A 13756-nucleotide genomic window follows, 5' to 3' on the forward strand; every position below is an offset into this window, starting at 1 on the left:
AACCCGATCAGCTTAAGTATGCTTCCCCCTTCTCTGACGCAATTCCTGACGAAATGATGAAAGACATCTTCCTGTAAACATTTTACGCCGCTTCAATCCGGCCCGTCCGAAAATTCGGCCACCAAACACATGCTATAGGAGCGGTGCCATGCGCCGGGTCGTAGTCACAGGATTGGGCGCAGTCTCTCCACTCGGAATCGGTACGTTTGGGAGTTTAATTTTGGTGTTCATTAGACGCAGCGGAAGCAAATTGAAAATTGCTCCATAGGTTGTTCTGTTCCCTGAATGATTCTGTCGCTGTAGGTGTACGACGAACATGGACACGCCTTTTAGATGGTCACTGTGGTGTCGTCTCGGTCAAGAACCGGGGTCCCGGGTATGCAGATCTACCCTGCCAGATTGCTGCGCTGGTTCCTCAAGGTTCGAAGAATGATGGTGGCTGGAGAGGATCGGATTGGTTAAGTCGTGAGGTGTGTTCTGGCTCCATACCACAGAGCACGAAACATGTTACTGACGTTTCTTCACTACAGGCAGAAAGGAAGACCGCAAATTTTACGCAATATGCCCTTGCAGCCACTGAGGAGGCTCTGGAGGATGCCGGCTGGAAGCCTACTAATCGTGAACAGCAGGAAATGACGGTGAGGAAGGTCATCAACTCCTAATGCTAGTTGAAGTGGTCGGTTAACTTGTCAATAGGGCGTATGTTTAGGTTCTGGCATTGGCAACTTCGATGAGATTTACGATACCTCTCTCGTTTATGATAAAGGGGTATGTATAAAAACAATTTCATACTTAATTACCGCTAGATATGTATAAAAGGGCCCCCCCCATGTTTACATTCTTGCATCTAGGGCTACAAAAAGATCTCCCCCCTCTTCGTTCCTAAGCTCCTTATTAATCTGGGTGCAGGGCATATCTCAATGAAATATGGATTCGCAGTACGTATTCACATTATTATCATCGTTTCTGATATGGCTCTAATCGTCCACAGGGGCCCAACCATGCCGCTACCACGGCTTGCACCACCGGAGCTCACTCAATCGGCGACGCATCCCGTTTCATCGCTTGTGGAGACGCAGATGTAATGATAGCAGGGGGGGCTGAGTCGTGTATCCACCCATTAGTCCTGGGTGGGTTTTCCAGGTGTCGTAGCCTAGCTACGTCATTCAATGATTCACCAGAGAAGGCTTCAAGGCCATTTGATAGGGACCGTGAGGGGTTTATCGTGGGAGAGGGTGCAGCAGTTGTGGTCCTGGAGGTGTGTTGCGATACAGTCCTGAGACTACATAAGTCGCGGTTCATACTAGTATTCATATGGAATCTTTCAAGGCTGATTTCTTACATATAGGAACTCGAGCATGCTAAATCCCGCGGTGCGAAGATCTATGCTGAACTGAAGGGCTATGGGTGTTCTGGCGATGCGTACCATATGACGGCGCCCAAAGAGAGCGGAGAGGGCGCGTTATTAGCTATGAAAAGGGCGCTGAGGAATGCCCAGATCTCTCCGGGAACGGTTGATTACATCAATGCACACGGGACGTCGACAGTAATTGGAGATGCAGCGGAGAACTTTGCGATCAAAACGCTCCTGCTAGGAAGTGAGGGAAAACAGAAAACCGCCGATATCAATGTCAGCAGCACGAAGGGTGCGATAGGCCATTTGCTGGGCGGGGCCGGGGCTATTGAAGCTGTCTTTTCCATTTTAGCGATCCACGAGGTAAGCCACAACATGATCGCTAAACCCCAGGGAGTGGTTACAGATCTGTGGAGTGGTATGCCTTTACTAATAATCTAACTGGTGCAGAATGTTTTACCACCGACGATAAACCTGGACAACACGACGGAGGAATTTGACTGCAACTACGTGCCTAATGTAGCGCAGGGGAGACGGGTCAATGTGGCCATGACGAACAGCTTTGGGTTCGGGGGAACAAATAGCACCCTTTGTTTTGCGCGATACTGACCTGAGTTGTCTGATTGCGTAGATACCCGATTGGCTTGTCCATGACCGAACAGTGCAATGATCAAATGTAAAATAAAATGTATTACTATACTACAAACTTATTGTCATTATTTGCGAACGCTCCCCCAGACATATTCATCACCGTCCTCTAGATATTCGGCATAGAATCCCACGTCGTGATTCCGCTGAGATCAAGTCGGGTTGAAGTCGCCAGGTCACATGACCCAGCTTCTCGCATCCATGGATCTTTCCATCCGATTTCCCAAAACCAACAGCATATGGCTATACAAATCCATACCCAATCCACGAGATAATTGTACCTTCATACGAGCCAACAGTTAGCTCAGTCTAACACTCCCAATATGACGACAAACGGCGCTTCAGGCCGAGGTGAGATCCCCCTCCCCCTCTCGACCTGCCCTGTTCCGATTCCCGCGATTTCCCGTCCCCGATCATATACTAGGTTATCGCTCAAGCGAAGATGGCACTAAGTTACCACTGTTGCTAATGCTTCGTTGCCATCTACCTCCATTTTTTGGCATTTAACGGCGCAAATAGCATCGTCAGTCGCTTCAAGTTCGGGAGCGAGTTTTGTCGATGCGTCGGGATACAAGTTTAGCGATAAGGATAATCGGCCGGGAAAACTTAAGGTTTCCAAAAAGTCTGCGGCTAAGAACGCGAAGGCTGCAAAGAAAGACCAGGAACAAGCTGGTGAGTGAAAAATATACTTGAAATAATATCTGCACTTGACGGGGGCTGGGGATTTCGTTCGCATGTCATGGATACTTGCTGTATTTTCATTTGCAACGAACCCGGGCTAGCTAAAAAACTTTTTGTTTCACGCGGTCCCTTCGGGTAGAATCGAAAGACGGAAACCCTGAATCGCGAGCTTCCTCGTCGCCCATCCTCCCCGAAATGGACGAGAAAATCATGGCCTCGTTCCCCAACGGCAAATTGCGAGAAGCCCAATTGGAAACAGTGATATGCAAACACTGTAAACGACCAGTTTTAAAACGAACGTCGGCAGAGCACATACGAGGCTGCCTAAAAGCTAAACAGGAGAAAGCGCGGAAAAAGAAAGAAGCTCGCGACGCTGCCAACAGAGCAAAAGAGAAGGCGCTAGGGAAAGATAAGGGGAAGGACGGTGACGATAAGGATGACGGGACTGGTATTGGTGTGGGCGATGATGACGATGCAATGAAAGGACAGAAGAGCGCGAAGAAGAGCGCTGGCGGGGACGATGGGCCGAAGAAAGGAAAAAAGCGCAAAGCTGATGGAGACGATGATAAGGAGAAGGAGCCGAAGAAGAAGAAAAAGAAAGACGAACCCAAACCCAAAGTCCCAAAGCCTAAGGGCCCTGTCGACGTAGAAAAACAATGCGGTGTTCCCCTCCCCAACGGCGGCCAGTGTGCGCGATCTTTAACTTGTAAGAGCCATTCTATGGGTTCCAAACGAGCTGTCCCAGGACGGTCGTTGCCGTACGATATGTTGCTCCAGGCATATCAAAAGAAGAACCAGGCGAGGCAGCAAAGTGAGTATACCTCTGCACTGTCATCTGATACATTTTGTTAGGATCACCCTGTTTTCAAGCTGCTAATATACACATCGCAGAGGCTGCTATCGATGCAAATGCTCCGATCCACGACGATTTAGATGGCAATGGGCCAATCGACTCGGACGAGGAGAAAGATGCCGTGATGGCCGGTCTCGCTCGGTCCAATCCTCAGCCGCTGATAACCCATCCTCTAATTCCAACCAGACGAAAATACCATCTGGTGCGCATGAAGGAAATGCTCTCACAGGTTCTTGGGGGCACCAGGGGAGGTATCTTTTCCCATCCACGCGACACAAGCAGCCAGGGCCAAGTTGGAGGTGAAAGAACGTTATTCGCCTCAGACTCTACCAACTTTTCATCGTCTCCTACAAGCGTCATTAATTCCGCCGCGCAATCTGCGGAAACATCGAGAAAGCCTTCCATCTCCCAGCAGGCAGTGCAGAACCGGGCTTCCCAGGCTGCTGCTGCCGCGAAAAATCCTGCGACAGTCTCACCACCTACAACGGTTGCCACAACCGCCGCAACGACTTCGATGGCTGCAACTGCAGCTTAATTTTTCGGATGTTGTATATGTTTAATGATGTTCCGCTACTACTTGTTATTATGATGATGGTTTCCCCTTGGATTTCTAGGCATGAAACGATGTTTATGCGGTTGGTTGCTCAAGGCGTTTTCGGCGACAGGATGGGATTTTTGGCGATCTGAGATGATACCCCAACATTTGTATAGTACACGATGCAATTTTGGTCTGTTAATACTTTCCGAAAGACTGTATATCGAATTTTCTCCTGTAAAAACGGTTGCTCATACAGTCTATGTTTCTCTAATGTGAGATTCAACTATTATCTGTGTGCATGGGACTGGAGATATTTTGATAATTCCAATTTATTATCGCTGCACACTTGTGTCTATTTTTTCCTACTCAAAAAAAAGTAATTTAATTCTGGGGCAAATGGCCATAGTTATTTCCTTCATTCGATATATTGATGTTTTGTTTGGATGCATTTAAGATTTTTGGCGCCTCAGGCATCACTCATCCAACATCGGTAAAAGCATCCAAACCACCAGCTGAGAAGTTGCTTCCAGCCGATTTTCACCCACCGCGCTCTTTACCGTTCCATTCTCCGTGGCTCATACGCCGCTACCCGTTGAGGCTCACCTGCTCTCACTCCCTGCTCCCACTCCCTGCTTCCACGCTACTCTATCCGCCATAAGAGTCCTCTTGCGGTGCGGGCCTTCAGACACCACCTCCGCTCCACCCGTATCAATCAAGGAAACGAGACCCATGAACAACCCCACCGTCCCCGATCTCGACAAAATCGGCATAAAAGCCGAGCCACAATTGGCAGACCAATTCCGCAGAGAAGTTGCGCATCTTCTGGGTCGCACATCGTTAGGGTTCCCTGGCGCGCAACCTGTAAGTTTCGCTGCACGACACATCCTCGAACTGCAAAAGGTAGATTACTACGTGTGTGAGAAGACGGATGGGATCCGCTGCCTTCTTTATTTTGCCCGTGGGGACCCAGAGTCCGACACACCGGAAATCCATTACCTCATCGACCGCAAGAATGACTACAGATATGTGCCCGGCCTACATTTCCCACTACCAGACGATGATACCTTCCAGAGCTTCCATGTAGATACGATTGTGGATGGGGAGCTAGTTATCGATACCTATGAAGATGGCTCGTCACAGTTGAAATTCTACGTTTTCGATTGTCTCGTGCTGGACGGGACGAGTCTGATGCACCGCACGCTCGATAAACGGCTGGCATATTTCAAAGAGAAAGTCCTCAAGCCCTATAATGCTATGTACAAGAAATACCCGTCGGAAAAGCAACACCGCGCGTTTGCCGTGGAGGACAAATCAACGCAATTCAGCTATGGCCTCGAGATGATGTTCCGCGAAATAATACCCCGGGTGAAGAAGGTCCACGGCAATGACGGCCTCATCTTCACCTGTCGCAGCACCCCCTATAAAATCGGCACGGATGAAAACATTCTCAAATGGAAACCACCAGGAGAGAACACAGTCGATTTTCGCATGCGTCTACAATTCCCCATCGTCGAGCCCGACCCGGCCGACGCCGACGGTGACGGCTCCACGGAACCCTATCCAGACTACGACGCCATCCCCATCTTCCACCTCTTCGTCGTGCGAAGGGCAAATGACTACATACCCTACGGCACCATGCACGTCACGGAGGAGGAATGGGAAACGCTCAAAGCGATGCAGAAGCCGCTGGACGACTCCATTGTCGAGTGCTACAAGGACGAGCAGCACCGATGGCGCTTCATGCGGTTGCGAGAGGATAAAACGGACGCAAATCACATCTCGACTGTCGAGAGTGTTATGGAGAGTATTGAGGATCGCGTTGGGGAGGAGGATTTGATCCGTGCGGCGCCGGCGATTAAGGTTGCGTGGAAGCGCAGGCAGGCTGAGGCGGACATGGCGAAGCATCGGGCTGTGGAGGAGGAGAGGAGGAGGAGGGGTAGTCTGGTACCCAATGGAGCTGGGGCAATGGGATCGGGGGTGAATGGGATTGGAACTGGGGCGAAGAGGAAATTTGAAGAGTGAGTGGATGAGGCGAAGGGCCACTGTGGGAAATGGTGCTGTTGACGGTTGTAACAGAGGTTGAACAAGCGGAAATTCGATGAATTGGGATGAAATGCATATGTACCTCCATAATTATTCTGTGCTTTTATTGTTCCTTTTCGTTCTCCGGGTTGCAGGTACTCTGGCGTTTTGGCCCTTTATGAAGCCTTTATGCTGCTAATTTTATGCTAAAAAGGTGTTCTTGGTGCCTGCGGTTATGGTTGTTTTTCACTTATCTCTCCTGCTGGTCTCGCCAGCGAATGGGATTGTTCTAAAAATGCAAATATGGAAGATGGACGGAGTCAGAGCGAGTTTCCTAATAGTAAAACCGTGCCCAACTGAGCGACGTGCTATATCTCTCATCATCAAGGTATATCTAAGTAATCCATTTTCCATTTCATCGCCACCTCAGCAATGACAGTGTTGTCAATGATATGAAAATATAGAAAGCAAGACAGGTAGGTATCCATGAAAATAGAACAATAGCACTCGAGGTATAAAGAACCAAACAACGAATGTATATGTGCAAGTGGAGCAGCCACAACCAGCCAGCTCCAAGAAACTAGCTGCCTTCCCCATACATCCGACCATTTCATACGCCCCAACTCAACTGTTCAGTACTCAAAATCATCATCCACCCCGCCTTTCCCTGTCGTATCCTTACTCACACTCTCCTGCCTCCGATACATTTCTGCCACTTGCCTCGTTGCCGTTGCTTCCTCAGGCTTCTTGTCATCCCGGCTTTTAATATACCTAGGAAATCGCAGCGAAATGCCCTTTCCGGCGCCATTACTAGTACCCATAAACTCGTCTGCCGCGGCCTTGTAACGCGGACTAAGCGTCAGATCCGCCGCTTTCACCTCCCAAACATATTTTGGCTCGAACCAGACGTCCGGCTGGTCCTTGGGGACGGAGGAATGGTCGTAAAATGGTTTCGGACGGTCGATGACGAGTGGGGATAGAGACTTGTGTAGCTCTTCGAGGAGTGCTTCGGAGAATCCGGTACCTATGTTGCAGACTGTTTGGAAAGTTTGAGTGCTGGTGTTGTAGGCGGCTAGGAGGAACGCGCCGTACACAGATGTGCGTTTGCCGCGGCCGTAGTAAGCGCCCAGAACGACGAGGTCGAGAGAGTCGCCGATGCCGGCGAGGTAGTCTTTCTTAACCTATAGGAAATTTAAATTGATTAGAGAAATATTGTGGCATGAGTGGTCGATCTGATGCAGTGTTATAAGTATTATACCTTGAGCCAGTTTCGACTGCGTTTGCTGGGTTCATATCCGCTTTCTTCGGTATCTAGCATTTTCACCATCAAACCTTCACACGATGCTTTTACACTTTCGTCAAGTAATGTCTGGATCTCGTCGAGATCGTTAGTGTCGCCGTGTTGGGCGAATACAAATTCGCCTTCAATTGGAGTGAATGCGTCGTGCAACCGAGCCCTTCGTTCTCGCAGTGTCATTTTCACAGTGGGCTGCAAAGGGATATGTCAGTTAGGGGGTTCGATAAACTTAAAAGGGCACAAGAAGGAAAAGGAATTAAACGTATGTATCTATATAGCCGGCTTACCTCTCCATTTAAAAATAACAGGTCAAATGCAAACACACAGACTTTAACCTTGACATCTTCAGCCTTCACGTCCTTCCGTTTCCTCGTCATGAGCTGCTGGAATGGCAAAACTTTCTTATTGACCGTATCCCACGCAACGGTCTCGCAGTCCAACACAAAACTTGTTGTCCCCTGCTTAACCCAGTTCTCTAGTTTGCCCAAGATATCCGGATATTTCTTTGACAGGTCTTCAGAATTTCGTGAGAAGATGGCACAGATGCCTTCACCATCTTTCTGCAAAGTTGACGCCGTCGAAGGGTATTTGTGCATCTCCTCACGGGCAACGTAGTGTATCTGTGCCCTTTCGCCATCATACTTATACTCGCAAGTGAAATTTTTGCCTTCGAAACGGTCAAGAACTTCCGTGATGGACTTTGTAGGCTTGGCCAACATAGGTTTTAAGGGCACTCCTGGTTGCAATTTGCAATTTTCCTTTAGGTTGAAGATTCCATGCTCGAGCATAGCCGGAATAATGACTTCATACGAAGGGAGTTCGCTGAATAAACAAGGGGGAGAAGGTGTTAACCAAAAAGCCAGAGTTAGGGGCGGGGGCGGGGGTGAAGGAAGATTCCTACCTATACACTGATTTAAGAATAGCTTCACCCTTGCCTAACTCTTCGGTGCTGGGAGCCTTTTTCCCCTGCAGCTCAACCTCATGGGCCACCATCGCATGCGCCAGCGCCACGAGCACTGTCTTTTCAGCAAGACCAAGTCGTAGTTTACCCTCAAGGAAACGAATGATAAATTTAGCTTCGCTTGGGCCGCCTTTATTTTGTGTGATATCGATCCCCTTCGATCCCTTTCCTGCCAGAGTAGCATCAGCAGATGACAGTAGCTTTTTGATAGCGGAAATCTTTTTTTCCTGAGATCCGTGACCCTGTGTTTTAGCAATTGCAAGAAGACCCTCGTGCACACCCCTTACGGTCAATGGTTTCGGCTTGAACATAGTTGGCTGATTTGAGCGACTTTTCGCGGCCACAAGGCCAAGGTCGCCGATTTCATGCTGGTCAGCCTTGATAACTGCCAGGCTGCGGCCGGTAGATTCACCAATGGCTTTCATGATGAATGATTCGCCAATTCCAAGTTCGATGCCAGCGTAATCGGCGGCTAATTTGTTGAGCATGAGCTGGACGGTTGGTAGAAGGTCTTTTGGGGTAAGACGAAGAACTTGGCAGAGAAATAGGGAGCAGTGAGATAATATAATTAATCGCTTAGTAGTCATTTCAATAAGGGAGAAGGTCGTGCAGAGCGCCGCGTATGGCACGGGCTCTCCAGCTTTCCAATCTGGATAGGGATCCTTTCTAGATCCCTTCAATGCCTGCTGGACCGTTTCTCTCTTTTTCTGAGCAATTTTCGGCTTCTCCTCTGCCAAATCATCATCGTTTTCAGAAATGTTATCCTCCTGTTCAGCGGACGAGGATTCCTTGTCTTCAGCCACAGGCTTTTCCCTGGCCTTCTTCGGAGATCGTGTCCGTTTATTTTGATTCGGGGAAGCCGAATGTTTCTTGCCAGCGGTCTTTCTATTCGAAGAGCACGTTTTCGTCTTTTCGTGACTGGCTGAACATCAGATTCGTCACTGTCCTCCATGGGACTTTTCTCCCGTTTTAGCTTCTTTGAGTCGGGGAAGTCACTGTCGCTATGGCTCAGCGATTTTTCAGCTGCACTATCCGAATCTGATTCCCTGGATTCGACAGCAGGAGTCTCGCTCCTCCTACTGTCAATCTTTGGTTCCTTTTTCGTCGCATCATTATTCATATCGACATCCTTATCTCCATTTACTAGCGCCTCATCCTCATTCGCCCGCGTTGCAGATCCATTTTGTCGCTTCTCTTTGCTCCCTGAGCCAGTTGAGAATGCCAAAGTAGCCTGTTTCTTTGGGAGCGACGCAGAACCTGCGTTGGCACCGAAGAACTTCCTGCAAAAGCAAGGGAATATATACAGATTAGCAAGCAAACACAGGAAGAGTTGTCAAACAGCAAGATGGATGGGCAAAACAACATTCATTGCCCTTAAGGGAATAGTAGTCCCTCCCTAAAAATCAACAAAACACAAAGCAAACCACCAACCAATACACCAACCCTGGCACAAACACAGCCAAACGCACCCAATACTCAACTGGGGATCTCGAACGTACCCCAAAGTAGCCTGTTTCGCACCACCACCACCCTTCTGCGCCATCTCCTTTCCTCCTCGTCGAATCAATGGCAGCAATGAACTATACGGAGCCGCTATCAAGCACCTATTCCGCAGAGATACAGAAACAAAATAGGAGGAGTTGCCCCTTCCAATCCGTGGCCGATAGATACCAGCTACACAATTACGTAGAAGGAACGGCTTATTTCCTTCTTTGTAGGGCGGTGTGCTGGAAATACGGCGGCAATCGCGCCAGTTTAGTAGTTGGTTCCGGGAGCACGGTGGTGGGATGGGAATATGCGGCAAAGGGTCGGAAACAAGAAGTTTGATTCTGGGCCACGAGGAGGGGAGGGGAAGATGGCGCATAAATATATGTGTTCCCCTTAATTCGTCTTTTCTGGCACCTCCAGCGCAGTATGATGGGACGATATGAGTGTTTCCTTTATTTATAGAACATCTGCTTTTTTCATTCCATTTACATCACCGGATCGGGGAGTGGTTCGCGGATCTGGGCAAGCAATTGAGCACGATTCGAGGGGGATAAGGAAATTGGGAAAAGAAAAAGAAGAAGAAGAAGAAGAAGACGGGGTTGGGGAGAGGTAGCGATCAAAGGGTATTTATCTGCTGGATCATGCTTGGTGTGATGTTGTGGTTGTGTAGCGGAGGCTTCCTTCAAGGCTCCAAAGCTGCGGCCTGGGATTTCGCTTTGCGCGGCTCCACTCCAGGATGCGTGCTGTTTGCCGAGACGCGTCTGTCTGGCGGATATATATCACGTGATATCGCGATTCCTGCCTGTTCCCTGGCGCCTGATGGAAGGATAGTGGAAGCCAGCAATTTCCTTCATATTACATTATCTACCGTCGATTTGACATTTTTTGATCATTTGAAATGGTCGAGCGCATAGCACAGTATCGTTATAGGGATCACAGATTGTTTGATTTATTTATTTTTTTTATATATTTTTTATTTTTTGGCGGAAAAAAGAGGGATTCTTTGAATGGTGTTAAATGGATGCGATTTGAGAAGTAGAAAAAAATGGTATGCCCATTTTCGAGAGTGTGGGACTTCTGTTTTCTGGCCCAGGGAATTGAGTAGGAGCCCACGTCATTCGAGGCTTGAGCCTCAGTTAAGGCGAAAGGAGGGAGCAGAGTTACCAAACAAGAGACAGATTTGGCGAGCGTTAATTACTGAATGGACGATTCTGAAAGAGCTACAACTTCAAATTTTTTGCGCAAGGTATAAGTAATTTATATTTGTGGTGCGCTATAGAATTTGGGTTGTACCTGTGTGAGCGGCACTCAGTGTGGGTTTGGTAAAATATACATGGACGAAATTCAAAGCCATCCGAGATCATCAACAATTAAAAGCAAAGTTTTGCAGTACATATAGTCCTTGCGTCATATATTCGGGCGCCTGTTATTTCGTATTCCCCAAGGTAAAAAAGATTGACGAGGAAGCGGGGGAAGCAGAAGGTCATGGCAAATTAGAAGATGACAATAAGAGACCGGAATCATGGAAAGTGAAAATCATCAAACTTGGGAAATAGGAAATGGCTGTGAGGTAGTTTTGCTGAAGTGTAGATACATCAGCATTGTTGTCGAGCTGGTGGGAAATTTAAAAGGCCAGGGCAAGGAGAACGATGTAGATGACACCATTATGTACCGGTGATAGGAGGTTGGCGGCCCCAAGGTATGGATCGATGCTACTGCTGGGGGCTGAGGCCGAAGGATTCAAGGCCGGGTCTTGAGAGGTGGTGTCGCTCGATTCGATAGGGAGAATGGGCATGGAGTTAGGAGCGGGAAGTTGTAGTAGTACCTTCAACTCCAGCATTGGGAGGTAGGTTTGGAACTGATGGGAGAGAAGGAAGGGGTAAACCAGTTGGTAATTCAGGCAAAGGGGGGGCGGTAACCGAGGGGAGTTCAGGGACAGGAGCAGATGGCAATTGCACCGTGGGAACGGGGATGGTAATATCTGCGCCAGTCGCGGGAGGAATAGAGACACCTGGAATGCCAGAAATCGAATTGGCCGTGAACGTTGAGTAAGAGAAGAGACAAAAAGAGGGCGGTAATTTCTGACTGGCACGCACCTGCACTGTCACAAACCTCGCGGCCAGCTTTAGCCAAGGCCTCGATTTCCTCAGGCTTGCATTTTTTAGCACATTCCATGAGTGCGCGCTGGTACTCTTTGTTCTTGCAAAGGCAGGCAATATCACCAGAGGAACAGCCAAATTCCTTGGCCCTTCCGGAGGTTTCCATTGCGCAAGATCTCTGAAGAGTAGTCAGTAATGTCAAAAAAGGAGGCCGCAATGTCAACAAGGGGGAGAAGCCAACACTACAGGCCGACAGGACACTTACGGGGCATGGGGAAAGGTTAAAGACCGGACTCAAGTCTTGACACATTGCTGTGATGGCCAAGAAGAGGCCAGCAATGGCGATGAGGGACTTCATGGCGCTTGTTGTCGGGATTCGTGTGGCGAAGAGAGCGGACGTGACGCGTCTTGCAGGGAGTTAGGGGAATGTAAATGACGCTGGCTTGCCTTTGGACAGCCTAGATTGAGATTCTCAGGAGAGGAGTGACTGGATGTTTAACGAATGCCTACCTGATCAGTGGATGGAAGATGGGTATGCGGATGGTCGAACCTGGAGGCGATGATGATGGCGAGAGGAGGTTGACAAGGAGGAGAGGAGGAAGAAGAGGAAGAAGAAGAGGAGGAGGAGGAGGAGGAGGAGGAGGAGAGGTTAATAAAGGGGGGAGAGTGAATGGCCACGCTAGCCGCGTTGGGTAGCAGAGACACGTCATGCGTCTGGGAGAAATATGCAGCGGGGAGTTGGGTTTGTTCCGCTGGGGGATGGATATCAAGATAGCAGCCTGCCTATCTCTTCAGGAGTCAGGAGAATGTCTTCAGTGTCAGGATATCAGGGTTGTGGGGTCATCCCTGATGGAGAACAGGGGGAATATGTCGTGATAAATATGGGGAGGAAAGAAAAGACTTTTGAAAAGGGGTACACCAGATCCATATATAAAAATGCGGTATCAGAAAAAACATACAAGAGACGGAAGGGTATCATAAATGATCAATGTCTGATAGACCAAGGGCCAAAGAAAGACCCAAGAATTTGTAGCAATAGAAACCGTAGGGGAAGAAGTACAGAGAAACGGCCGGGAAGGCTAACCTTTCCACCCGGAGCTTTGCAAAAGAAACAGCAAAGACAAGGGTCTCTGAAAAAAAGGGAATATATATAAGACAAATCTATATGGGTGACAAGATGGCATTGCCCACAACTCTATCCAATTCCAAGCAGTGCAATCCACCGACCGGCCATCAAGAAAGAATATTTCATTTTGTTGAAAAAGCTTTTCGGGAATGAACTGTAACACAAGAAGATACCCCTAATGCAGATTTAATTCAACCTGGAATCGATTTGCGGTTCTCTCTGCCGCGGGGACAGCAGCACCTGCGATTGCGCATATCACAACATTCCTGCCCTCCTTCAAAGTCTAGTAATGGTCATTCCAAATTAGCAAATGGTTGAATCCAAAGGGCTATACGTGAGAGGCGATCAAAGGAATTACCAATTCATTTGGCGATAGCGTCTGAAGGTATACGAGAACTGCACATATGTTTCGATGCTTGTCGATGAGGCAGGGGGTTAAAGAGGCTCCAAGCGTGTGTTTGGAACTCGGTGTAGCCTCGGACACTCCCGGAACGCATCCTGAAATAAAAGCCACGGGCAGGTTGCAGCGAGTATTTTAATTTTATGGCCTCGGCTCATACCAACAAGCAGATCAAGTATGCTTTGGTGATCGCCATCAAACTCATCAAGCGCGTCGATAAGGAAGCAAAAATTAAGTCTCAAACTTGGTTTCTAGAAGCAATTTGAATACGTTCGTCAACTGTGAAATC

At 48.5% G+C, this 13756-nt stretch overlaps 5 protein-coding genes across 5 annotated transcripts; 3 read left to right on the forward strand and 2 right to left on the reverse strand.

The window, feature by feature from the left end:
* Positions 1-148: 148 nt before the first annotated feature.
* Positions 149-2034, forward strand: HCBG_04514 (3-oxoacyl-[acyl-carrier-protein]-synthase; the record flags this gene model as incomplete). Its single annotated transcript, XM_045431563.1, has 8 exons — positions 149-200; positions 304-638; positions 697-768; positions 852-938; positions 992-1258; positions 1349-1717; positions 1805-1920; positions 1986-2034. 8 exons carry the CDS (start codon positions 149-151, stop codon positions 2032-2034), a joined length of 1347 nt encoding a protein of 448 aa, XP_045288116.1.
* A 291-nt stretch (positions 2035-2325) lies between these two features.
* Positions 2326-4071, forward strand: HCBG_04515 (uncharacterized protein; the record flags this gene model as incomplete). Its single annotated transcript, XM_045431564.1, has 4 exons — positions 2326-2353; positions 2522-2674; positions 2823-3494; positions 3575-4071. The coding sequence occupies 4 exons, from the start codon at positions 2326-2328 to the stop codon at positions 4069-4071; spliced, it is 1350 nt and encodes a 449-aa protein (XP_045288117.1).
* Positions 4072-4725: 654 nt separating this feature from the next.
* On the forward strand, positions 4726-6096 carry HCBG_04516 (mRNA-capping enzyme subunit alpha; the record flags this gene model as incomplete). Its single annotated transcript, XM_045431565.1, has 1 exon — positions 4726-6096. One exon carries the CDS (start codon positions 4804-4806, stop codon positions 6094-6096), a length of 1293 nt encoding a protein of 430 aa, XP_045288118.1.
* A 334-nt stretch (positions 6097-6430) lies between these two features.
* HCBG_04517 (DNA ligase) lies at positions 6431-9897 on the reverse strand (the record flags this gene model as incomplete). The annotated part of the gene is made up of 7 exons (XM_045431566.1): positions 6431-6490; positions 6783-7277; positions 7355-7585; positions 7681-8215; positions 8295-9235; positions 9274-9634; positions 9854-9897. 7 exons carry the CDS (start codon positions 9895-9897, stop codon positions 6431-6433), a joined length of 2667 nt encoding a protein of 888 aa, XP_045288119.1.
* Positions 9898-11081: 1184 nt separating this feature from the next.
* On the reverse strand, positions 11082-12499 carry HCBG_04518 (uncharacterized protein; the record flags this gene model as incomplete). Its single annotated transcript, XM_045431567.1, has 4 exons — positions 11082-11853; positions 11939-12119; positions 12207-12348; positions 12452-12499. The coding sequence occupies 3 exons, from the start codon at positions 12297-12299 to the stop codon at positions 11642-11644; spliced, it is 486 nt and encodes a 161-aa protein (XP_045288120.1).
* Between the last annotated feature and the right edge of the window lie 1257 nt (positions 12500-13756).

This window comes from Histoplasma capsulatum, assembly GCF_000150115.1.
Source record: "Histoplasma capsulatum G186AR genomic scaffold supercont2.5, whole genome shotgun sequence".
Classification (NCBI taxonomy): Eukaryota; Fungi; Ascomycota; class Eurotiomycetes; order Onygenales; family Ajellomycetaceae; genus Histoplasma; species Histoplasma capsulatum.